The 11,546-nt window shown below is 56.5% G+C and overlaps 1 protein-coding gene across 6 annotated transcripts in view; it reads right to left on the bottom strand.

Annotated features, from left to right (window-relative positions):
- Positions 1–237: 237 nt before the first annotated feature.
- Positions 238–11,546, bottom strand: part of ZNF710 (zinc finger protein 710) — a 50,090-nt gene continuing 38,781 nt past the window's right edge. For all 6 annotated transcript variants that reach the window (XM_074317716.2, XM_074317720.2, XM_074317715.2 and 3 more), the window contains 4 exons: positions 8,289–9,771; positions 5,470–5,661; positions 4,825–4,999; positions 238–2,886 (listed from right to left, as the gene is read on the bottom strand). In XM_074317716.2, the coding sequence (XP_074173817.2) occupies positions 2,717–2,886; positions 4,825–4,999; positions 5,470–5,661; positions 8,289–9,743 (1,992 nt within the window). In that variant the 5' untranslated portion in view covers positions 9,744–9,771 and the 3' untranslated portion in view covers positions 238–2,716. The remainder of the gene's footprint in view (positions 2,887–4,824; positions 5,000–5,469; positions 5,662–8,288; positions 9,772–11,546) is intronic.

Genomic DNA, 11,546 nt, shown 5'->3' with positions numbered 1-11,546 from the left:
GCAAGTGGTGGGAATTCTGGGGCCCTGGTCTGTTCCCTTCTTGGTCTTGGAGCAGCTCCTTTTAGACACCTGGTCCTGCAGGCGTTCATTCCAGTGCAAAGGATGGTCTGGGTCTCCTGGGCCCTGGAGAGTGATGCCCTGTTGGATGAGGCTGCAAAGCTTTAGTGCGAGCTCCTTCCAGGGGAGGGGTGAGGACCAGGTCCCCAAGAACCATGGAAAGAAGCACTCACAGTCACCTCACTAAAGAATATTCATTTATTTATAATTATTGCTAAGTAAACTTCTCTTTTAAACAGGAACATAAAAACACAGTAGGGCTTTGCACAAGTGGAATTTCTAAACAGTTGGTTTGTATACACGTCAAAATAAGTTAGAATGGAATTCATCCAGGAGTTTCAAAGTCACCCGAGAGGCCACACACCTCTTTTGAAAAGGTAGGGGCGAGGGGTGAGGACAGAAGCCTTGCCAAAACCACCCCCCAGCTCTAGTTCTGAGTTGTGCTGTCCCCTTCTCTTCGCTTTGCCCAGGTCCAAGGCACAGGGCAGGAGCATTCAAGTATCGAACCTCGCAGAGGGCCGGTGCTGATGGCGGGGCTGGGGGAGGAAAGGGGGGCCCCTTCTGGGGCCCAGACCTTCTCCCTTGGGTTTCCAGGACCAAGGCCACTGCGCTGGCAGCAGAGAGGAGGAGGAGGTACAGGGTTCTTTTTGGTACCAGGGAAGAAAGACGTTGTGGGAAGAGGTAGTTTGCAGGGGATGATGCTTCTGCTCAGCAGGAGAAAAATGTCTTCTACAGTGACGGGTCACTGCCACCTGAGGGTCATCATGACGGGCACCTGGGAGGCTGGGGGGGCCTCGGGGTCTGGAGAGCCCCAGCCCTCTTGTTTGTCGCTTAGTGTAAGCACAGAAGGAAGGGGCAGCTGGCTGCCCGATCCTCCCCTCCGTCCTGGTCACAGCCACCTGAGGCCTGGCTTGGTCCTTCACTAGGTATACAGCCTTGGGGGCAGCTGCATGTCAGATTGGTCCCCTCCGCCCCCAGCTGTTTCCCCCTCACCTGGTTTCTGGGCTGAAGTTGGTGGCTTCACCTCCTGTGCCTTTGGGGACAGCCCTGCCTGCCCCTCCCCCACTGCGGCCTCAGGACGGGGAGTCAGGGTGCCCTAGCCTTCCCAAAGGTGCTATTTCCTTGCCATTTCCTTGCCCGGGGGCCTGCAGCCTTCAGTTCCAAGGGAAGGGGCGGTGGCGTGGGGACAGAGGTGATGAGAGCGGGCAAGTGAGGGAGCGAGCTGCTGGCTGAGCAGAGTCAAGGCCCTGGCCTCTGTGGTGGGTGGGACAGCGGGGGGGCCCGGCAGTGGGTGCATGGGCTGCCTGGCTGCCTCCTCCTGCCTCTAGCCCCGGCCTCCTGAGGCTTCCTACCAGCAGCTGGACCTCCAGGGCCAGAGGGGCAGTCCCCTCCAAGCCCGAGTCCTACCCTTTCCGGTTGGGGGGCACAAAGCACACACAGCACACAAGAATGCTTCTGTTGGGGAAAAGAAAATCATCTCCATCAGAAAAGGTAATAGGCGACACAGAGTTGGAAAGGAAAAAAAATAATAATAATAAATTACCTTCAAAATATCCCCATTCGCTCAAAAACAATCTTTTTTTCTCTATGGTCTTCATTTTCCTTTTTAAATATGTTGCTCTTCCTGGGAGCCTGCTGACTCCTGGCTGTCCCCAACCTCAAAATGCATACTTGTTATACCTTAAATAAGAAAAATACTCCAGCTCCCCCACCCCCCATACCGATGGTCCTTGGTGTCCTCTGAGGACAGCCCCTCTATGTCCCCAGTGGTCTCGTCACTGTGCTCTGCCCCCTCGCTCAGGGGGCCTCCATTTCTGGTAGTGTATGCCTGACACAAGGCATTGTCCCAGCTTTGTTCACGCTGGGGACCGTGGTGTGGGGTCCCAGCTCAAGACAGAACTGGATGACATTTGTCGAAATCCACCTTAGGGCTGTGGGGCCTTCTTGGGGGTTGGCTGGAGAGGGCGTTAGCTGGGGGCTGGGCTACACCCCGCTTTCCCGCGGGCCAGGGCCAGGACGAGGGCTGCATGCGTGCCTGGCTCCAGGAGAGCGCAGGAGGCACCAGGAGGTAGAAGGCAGAGGCCCTGCCCGGCTGTCCACAGGCAGGGAGGGTGGGGAAGGCGGCTCCGGGGCCTGGGCTTCTCCCAGCCCAGGGGCTGGTGGGTGGGTGGGCAGTGCTAACCAGCTCAGGAGCTCAACCATCCCTGGAGGCAGGAGTTGGTCCAGAGGAAAAACAAGGCCTGACTCAAGTGATCTCTTCCTCCAGTGTCCGGACCCCTGCCCACACTGGTTGCCCCAGCTCTGCTGGGCCTGGAGACACCTGAGAACCTGTGCCCTGTGGCCTGTCCCCGAATGGCTCCCATCAGCATTTCCCTGACCCTCCCACAGCAGCAGGCCGATGAGACGTAGACCCGGCCTCTGTGTTCCCCTTCCTTCCCCAGAATGCCTAGGGCCTGTGCCTGGTTCACAGCTGAGGCCAGTAGTACAGTCCATTTGGTCTAAAAGTCCCTAGTGGTGCAAATGACTCAGCGGGAGGGCAGGGCTCAGGGCAGTGGGGCAGTAGCTTGTTTCTCAGCTGCAGGAGGTGCTCCCGCAGCCCACGGGTCTCACCCCCACGCCCCAGGCCCTCCTCACCCCGTTCTGGGCCGCCCAGCGTGTGCTATAGCACGTTGTAGTACGCCATCTCTTTCATGGCGTGCTCAGTGAGGACGCTGGCCTCGGCGCTGCTCTCCACGCCCGCGTAGGCGTACGCATTCTCCTCGAAGTCTTCCATCTCCTGCTGGCTGTCCAGCTCAGAGGGGTCAGTCCCTGTCAGCTCCATCATGGGGTCTGCAAGAGAGGGGCGCAGTTAGGTCCGCGTGCCACCTCGTGAGAGGAGCCTGTCACCACCCCCCACCCCCAAACACACACACACAGGAAGCCATGACCTTTCTAAAGAAAGGACTTCCCAGTCACTGCTTCCGGAGGATTCTCAGCTGCCCGTCAGCCTTCCTACTGGGGAGGCCCCAGGCCCCTGTGGCTTCTCTGATGGGTCACCAGACCTGAACCCTAGAGCTGTGTATGTGTGGGGGTGCAGGCCTGGCCTTGACCTCTTCTTTGCATCTTGTCTCTGCCCCTCTTAAGTGACTAAACTTCCCTCTCGTCGACAAGGTTTCTTACCGGTCCCCTTTGCCATGTGAAAGCCTGCTGCCCTGTGTCACCACTCATGTAGCACATACTGCATGCCGGGCACTTGACATACATCATCTTATGAATTCTCACAGCAGCACCATTTATGAGATCAAAAGGCAGGTCAGAGAGGTTAAGCAACTTGCCAAAGGGCGCCCAGTAAGTGCTGCTGTTTTCATCCACTGTGCTGCTCTGCCTCAGTTGGCAGGAGGCGGCCTCTCTCCTCTGATCTCCTGCCAACCTTTGTGCTTGAAGCCAGTTCTACCCAGTGGTCTCCTTGAGCCACGTTCTCCAAGGACAGACAGACATCCAAGGAGGTTAACACAGAGGACAACACGAAACTCTAAGAGGCCTCCTATAATTTTACCAAACTGAAATCTTCTTATAAAGTTCTTATTGTTGGGAAAAAAGCCAGACAGAAAACACACAAGAAGCCTGAGGCTGCCTTCTGGTGACTCACGGAGGGAGTGGGTCCCCAGGTATCATCTGGGGATCCTGACAGGATGGCCAGCAGGGACCGGGGCTAAGCCCCAGTGCGTATTCTCCACCTAGGAGGTGTGATGTGTTTTGGGCAGAAATGTACCCCCGCCTGGCAGGGGGTGGGGGGTAGCCCTGCTAAGTCAAAGGCAGGGCTTTAAACCCCACCCCTATTAACATTTGTGGCCATAATTTTCTGTTGTGGGGCTGTCCTGTGCATGGTAGGATGTTTAGCATCACCCCAATTGTGACAACCAAAAGTGTCTCTAGTCATGGCCAAGTGTCCCCTGGGAGCAAACTCACCCCTGTGTGGAGAACCACTGGTCCAAGGGGAATCCCACCCTTTGCCAGTGAGTGGTTCAGGAGGAGGCACGGGACCCAATTCCGGCCTGTGAGCCATGAGCAACGGCCTGCTCATGAGTTCTTAGAATGTTCTCACTGGTTTCAGAGCAAAGGGGAGCAGGCTCTTACTCTCCCCCGGAGAGGAAACAGGAAGCATGTTGCTCTGAAGTCCACTGGCCACAAGGACAGTTACACACGTTGTCTTGGCTGCTGGGAAGGTCAGAGCGCCCCTCTGCGTGCCCACTGCACCTCCCATAGTGCACCTGGAGTTGTCAGCTCACCTGACTCCCCCTTATCTTTCCAGTTGCCATTTTTCCCATTTGATGCTTTCTTTCCCACCCATTTATTTTACATGTCATCTGTCAGGACGGAGAGAAAGTGTGTGTCACCTCCTGTGGGTTGGGATCTTGCATGAGTTACCTGACCTCTCTGTCCTCGGGTTTTTGCATCTGTAAAACGGCGGTAAGAACAGAGGCAACCTCACGGGGAGGGTCACGTGAGTGAACAAAGGCTTGGCACACAGCGAGCACTCTGTAAGTGTCAGGTAGGATTTTTATTATACCGTTTATGTGCGCCCACTTAAATTCTATGCAGGATACATGAACATCCGGTCACGAGCACCGTGATGGCCGTCCAGGGGGCCGCCTCTCCAGGCCTGAGGCCACCCCAGGGAGGTCTCAGGCCTGGCCCGCCTCCCCACTCCCCTAACTGGACAGGAGGCTGCTGCGTGTGTCCGGGGCGTACCGCTCCTGCTCCGCGCAGTGCGCGTGGCCCACCCACCTTGGCTGTCCAGGCCGATGTCCATGACACCATGCTTGACTTTCATGTGCCGGCTCAGGTTTCCCTTGAGGTTGAACTTGCTGGAGCAGTAGGGGCACTTGAAGGGTTTGCTGCCCGCGTGCAGGTGCATGTGTCCCAGCAGGTTGTACATCCGGTTGAAGGACTTCCCGCACACCTGGAACACACCGGCCGGCACATCAGCCCAGGGAGCCCGCCCTCCCCAAGCCCCCGCCCGCTCCCACCTCACTCGCTGGGGACAGCACTCACTTTGTCCTTTCTATGTGACCCCAGAGGTCCGAGACACAGAGAATCGAGCCTCCTTGCTGGTCACTGCTCCTGGGGTCTGAGCTGGAGCCGTCAGAAGCCCAGGGCTCAGATCTCCGACGCGCTCAGCCCCAGGCCTGGGCTCCTTCCCTGACTTTTCCCCTCCCCAAGCTCAGAACACACAACTTCAGCAGCTTATAGGATCTGAACCCCCACTGCCCACTCCAGCTCCCAAAGCCCAGGCAGTTCACCCAAGCAGCGCCGACTGTATGCACTGCAGACAGACTCGCGCACACAGCTCGTGGGCTTCAGCTGCTGCAGTCATGTTGACCCCAGGCCACCTGTGAGGCCGTCCCACCTTGGGGGCTGGTGGCCAGGTACCTTGCATTTGAATGGCTTCACGGGGGAGTGTACAATCATGTGGGTCTTGAGGGTCTGCTTCTGCACGAAGGTCTTGAAGCAGATGTGGCACTGGTAGGGCCGGACGCTGGTGTGGATCAGCATGTGCCGCTTCATGTTTGCCTGCAGCGTGAACTCCCGGCCACAGACCTCGCACTTGAACTCCTTCACGCCCTGTGGGGGTGGAGGCAACGGTCAGGGCCTCACGAAGGGCACAGCCTCTGGAAGTGTGTGGACCAAAGCATCAAAGCATCTGTACAGCTTCTGGGAAATGACTTCCTGAGGGTGTTCCAAACAGGTACTACTTGTTTAAAACCACAGGGACAATGTGGGGGCAGGACCACCTCCTCCAGGAAGTCTTCCCGTATTAGGCAGAGATTGGCTGGGCAATTATTGTTCCTACCCACACACCTGCGGTCTCCTGCCCACCAGGCAAATGTGTTCATTCATTCATTCATTCACTCACCCATTCATTCCTCAGCCATTTACCGGGCATCTGCTACAAGCCAGCATCACACCAGACACCAGGGGCCTGTGGCCAAGAAGGGACAGCCTGGGCCTGGTAGCTGTGGATTATTTCCTCAGATCCAGGATGTATGTATGTGTTTTCCTCCTCAGTGCATCTCCCAGTGGTCTCTCTGGGGCACAGACCCTTTTGAGAATATGATTGAAGCTACAGACACCCCAGGAAAAGTGACACTCAGGTGTACGTAGCAGTTAGTTCTCAACCCCCCAGAACCCCAAGAGAGAGTTTCCTGAGCTTCCCTGGTGATAAGGATCACGGGCAGCTCTTGTTGAATGAACAGCCCTTCAGGCTGCTCCCCGGAGGTCCCCACTCAGTGGGTCCAGGGATTTTTAGTCTCCACAGGTCCCCTCGGTGATTCTTATTATTGATGAGATTTGGGACACTCCGCGCCAGGAGACAAAAACTCCAGGGGAAACCCTGTGGTTTGGACTGTCAACATGCTTTTCCACGGTCTGGAGGTGGCCCCAGAGCAGCAAAGGGTGCTGGGCGCCCAGGGAGTCCACTGTATTGTCTGAGGAGGAAAGTTAGGACAAAAGTTGGGAACTGATCTCTTTGCTAGGACCCCAGTCATGTAGTAGAATCCCAGGGGGACAGACTTAGAAATCTGTGGTCACAGCTGCTCTCCCAACTGCTGTTTGGTACAAAGTTCCGTATTATAATTTAACGGTTCCGGTGTATTTCTCTTAGTAGACAGGGGCGTGTCTCGTGTCGTCTATGCTTGTTTGACACATGAAAGATGTGTGTGTCCAGCAGGGGGCCCGGCCCTTTGGGGAGCGTACTCTATAAATGATGTGCACATTGTACCATTTCAGGCTGATGATAGGAATGCTTTCAATTGTATTAGCCTTTGATTTTTGCTTTCAGCTTTCCTTCACAGTATTATTTATCTTTTAACACTTCGCAGGCATGTGGGGATTTTTAGTAGAGGAGAAAGATGGCAAATATATAGCACACGTACTTGTCACTCTCCACTCTCACCTCCCTGCAGACATTAATAATCACTCATCTGGTTTTCCCCCCATGTCCATTCCAGTCTCGTGGCTGAGCCCAGATCCAGCTTTAGAATCCTTCCTAACGTTACACCCTCGGCAGCTGCACCCACTGACCAGAGCAGCACCCACGATGAAACTTACAAATCTCCTCTCTGGCAGAGAAAGTTCCCAGGGCAGGGGAGGGCTGGGTTCTTGGCCTGGCAGGCTGTTGCTCCCCCCCCACCCTGCCGTGTCCACTGTGACAGATAAAGACACAAGTTCTACCTGGAGCGTCTCTGAGGCCACCATTATCGAGAGAGAAAGCTCTTCACACATCGGCCTCAAAGTGTGAAGTTGGATGGATTTGGGGTGGAAACCCTGGGGCAGGCCAAGCGCCAGAGTGGGATTGTGGGACCCAAGAGGCCTCTAGGAGGAGGTGACATTGGCTGAAAGGCAGGGTGGCCACTGGCCTGAAGGGAGGGAGGGGACGGGAGGGGAGAACTGTTCAAGGTTATGTCTAGGGACAGAATAACAACAGTGTTGCTCTATCTTTTCCCTCTTTACAAACCACCTTGCCGAGTTTAGCCATATTCTAGAACCAACTGTGCTTTTCCATCATAAATATTTTCCCTTACATCTATTCCCTTTTAAAATGAAACATATTTAGCTTTTTCTTAAAGGGCTGTCACAGGTGTTTGATACACTTTGTTACGAGGAGCAAAGGGTCCCCTCTGGACTTCTCATCGCCTCGTCCATCTCCCGGCGGCATCCCGGCTTTGTCCTCCCATTTATAAAACAGGGAGAGGAGGCTCCTGCTCTGATTCTCCAACTGTGTCCCTTGGGTCCTACAGGGGTTCCTCACAGTTTCATTCAAAAAATTGTTTTAAAAAAGATATGGTCCCGGGATGTAAGGCACCGCATAGGGAACAGTCAGCGGTACTGTCAGAGCTGTGTACGGTGTCAGAGGGGTAGCAGACTTGTTGGGGTGACCCCTCTGTGAGGGGTGTAACTGTCTAATCACTATGCTTTGTACACCTGAAACTAGTCATAAAAAAAGATTGTTTTAAATAAGTAAGGTTTTCCTATTAGAAAACCCACGAATTTCAAGTACATATTTTTTCTAATACTCGTCAAAATAAGTACGTAACTGTAAAAATAAGAACTGTTCGCTGGCGTACCAGCGATGTTAGGCCCTCAGGATCTCAGCCAGGACGTGGGCAGCGCTGGATGAGGACAGGAGGACGGGCAGAGCCTGGGCCGGGCCAAGGCCTGGGGCCGGTGCGGGGGGCCCAGGGCGGCCTTACCTTGTGGGTGAGCGAGTGCTGTTTGAGGTGGTGAATCTGACTGAATTCCATGCCGCACTCGGTGCACACGAAGGGCCGCACGTTCTGGTGCTTCAGCATGTGGTTCTGCAGCTGGCTGCGGTAGTGGAAGGACTTGTCGCACTCCAGGCACTGGTAGAGGGTGGGGCCCTGGTGGGAAGCCAGGTGGCGCTTGAGCTGGGTCAGGGTGGAGAAGTCCAGGCCGCACTCCACACACACGTGGCAGCGGCCGCTCTCGTGCTTCACCTCGTGGGCCTTGAGCTCACTGGGGTAGGCGAAGCCGCGGCCGCAGAAGTGGCAGCTGTAGGGCTTGACCTCCGAGTGCAGCAGCATGTGACGCTTCAGGTGGCTGGTCTGCGTGAAGGCCTTCTGGCACACCTGGCACTTGTGGGGCCGGGTGCCCTGGTGCGTCAGCAGGTGCGTCTGCAGGTGGCTGGGCTGCTTGAAGAGCTTGCTGCAGTGCGGGCAGGAGTGGGGCTTGATGCCGTTGTGGCCCAGGATGTGCGTCACCAGGTTGTACTTGGACGTGTAGGACTTCTCGCACATGCGGCACTGCCAGCGCTTCTGGCGGTCGCCGGCCTCCACCAGGTAGGAGTCGTCGATCTGCACGTTGATGTCCAGCCGGTCCAGCTGCGCCTTCTTGTGGCGCTCCACCGTCGCGCCTGCCGCCTCCGCCTCGAACTCGCCCGCCTCCTGCCACACGAAGCCCTGCTCCGGCTTCACGGGCTCCGGGGACTCCATGGTCGGGGCCTCGGGGTCGCTCAGGGAAGCCAGGTGGGGCGGCTCGAAACTGCACTCCGTGGGCAAGGCCTCGGGGCCCGGCAGCGCCATGCTGGGCTCGGGGAAGCCATCCCGGGCCGGGTCGGGGAAGTGCGCGTCGTAGGGGGCCACGTCCAGCTCCGGCCTCGGGAGTCGGGGCAGGGGCCGCAGCGTCCGGGGCTTGCGGCTGAAGGCGCTCAGGTCAATCATCTTGACCGAGCTGCTCTGCACCAGGGCTTCGCAGCCACCACTGGCCGCCTGGGCGGGGCCGTCCGCGGGGCCCGCGTCCTTGTCGTCGCCGGGCACAGACACCTCGTAGACCTCCTGCTCCTCCTCCTCCTTCTCAAACTTGACCTTGGGCACCAGCCGCACGGGAGGCCGCGTCTTCCGCCGGGTGTGCTTCTCGAAGGCCGCCTCCACCTCCAGCACCTCCTCCTCGGCCGGCTCGTCCAGGGCCTGCCCGTTGCAGGCCAGCTGGTAGACGTCAGGGCCGGGGGGCCCGGGCTCCCCCATGGAAGCCCCGGACAGCTCGGGCCCCAGGTCCGGGTAGAAGGCTTCGGCGCTTATGGTGGCTCCAAAGAGCTCATTTTCCGAGACCAGGCCCAGCACGGCGGCCTGAGCCAAGGACAGCACCACCACGGCGTCAGTCTGGGTCCCTGAGTCCATGAAGCCCTCCATCCCTCGGCGGCTGGCTAGGAGGGCATCGCTGCAGGGGGAGAGGGGACGTTAGTACTGCGGGCTCCCTGCTTCACACAGACACACTGTCAGCAAGGGCTCGGCTAATCTGGGGGGCGTCTGTCCCTGAAGTCTCTCTATTCCTGCCTTGGGAACAGGGCACACTTGTAATTACGGGGGGGGGGGGGGGGCAGTGACACCTTCTGGCTATCTGACTATCTCCTCCACCTCCCTGTGGGATCCCGGGTAAGCCCTGGCCCCTTGCTGGCCTCAGTCTTTCCATCTGTCAAACAGGGAGGTTGGATTTCCTCAGCGGTTCTCCCCTACACGTCCTCGAGGAGCTCCTCAAAAATCAGACTCGAAAATGCAAAAAATAAAGATTCTTCTATTTTCAAAAATCTATTTTAGAAAATCCATCTACTCAAATGTACATAAGTACGCCTCATTCCAACACATTCATTCAGTAGCCCCACCAGCTTTGTCGTCAAGGTGATTAATTTTGCACAGACCTTGAGACTGTACAGTGCGGTGTTAAACAACTGTCACCATTTATAACGGCTTGTCCATATGAATGAGGTGTTTTGGTTTTGTAAAAGAATATATATGGGGCAAAAACAAGGCAACATACAACAATGAATTAGGTGCCAAGGCCGACCTCAGACAGTGTCTCCCACCTAACACCCCTCATGCTAAATGACTATGTCCATCCCAAAAGGTCACTGTCTTGACTAGCTAAAGGTCATGCTAGATTTATACCGATTAAAAATACAGCTTTTTTTTCCTGATTTGTACACTGGAAATCCCTGTAAGATCTGATTTGAAAGAAGGGCTCTGTGACAGCTAACATGTTTGAGGCAACTGTCTGAAATAAACGCACTGGCTCCCAGCGTCACAGCCACGCTCTCTGATCTAACAGATTCTTCTAAAAAGCCAGTGCACCCACCTATCCAATTCCAAACCCCAAGCGGGCGGGCGTCCTGCCTTCCTAGCGTCTCCGACCCCACCAGCATTCTGCAATCCCGCCTTGCACACGGGGCCTCCCAACCCCGCCCCTTTCCCCAACCCCACCGAGCTCCTGGCTCCTCCCACCAGCCTCCCAGGCTTCCCTCAAATTCCACCTGTTCCTGGGACTTCCCCTACTCCCCACCTGCTGCCCTCTGGTGGCACAAGGAGCAGTGTGCCCGGATGTGGGAGGGCCTTCTCCCTGGCCTGAAGACTCAGGACTGAACCCGCACTCCTGGCTCTGTGCCTGGCACATCGGAGGAGCTCCATGAGGAAGGGGGTGGCTCCTGCCAGCCTCGCTTGCTCTCCTCCCAGGGCCACAGTTGGCACAAGGCCCAGCAGCGGCCCTTCCTCAGGAAACCGGCTCTGGCCTGGTGTCTCCCTTCCCCCACAGGCCAGGGGAGCTTCCCCTTCCTGAAGCTGGCTAAATATAAAATACCCCAGACAGGAATTCAGCCTCCTTGAAACGGACCCTACAGATGAAACTTCAGCTTCAAGTGAGGCGCTGGTGGAAGGAGTCAGACGGAACAAACCCCCGACGCGGTGGCAGAATCCATCTGGGAACAGGCTGGAGGAGATAAACCTGATCCAGAGTCCACCCCACCCCGCTTTTGGAATGAGCACTTAATTAGGAGTCAGGCAACTTGGCCTCAAGTCCCAGCTCTGTCACTTACAAGTGACAAAGCAAAGTCACTTCACAGTCACTTCTGTACCTCAGCTTACTCAGTTCACTATGAGGATGAAAACCCCACCCCGCCTGGAAGGGCTGTGAGAGCCCAGGTCCCAACATCGGTGCAGGGGCTT

This window comes from Rhinolophus sinicus, chromosome 13 (assembly GCF_057876585.1).
Source record: "Rhinolophus sinicus isolate RSI-liver-muscle chromosome 13, RSI-T2T, whole genome shotgun sequence".
NCBI classification, from domain to species: Eukaryota; Metazoa; Chordata; class Mammalia; order Chiroptera; family Rhinolophidae; genus Rhinolophus; species Rhinolophus sinicus.
This window is presented reverse-complemented; position numbering and strand designations above follow the sequence as displayed.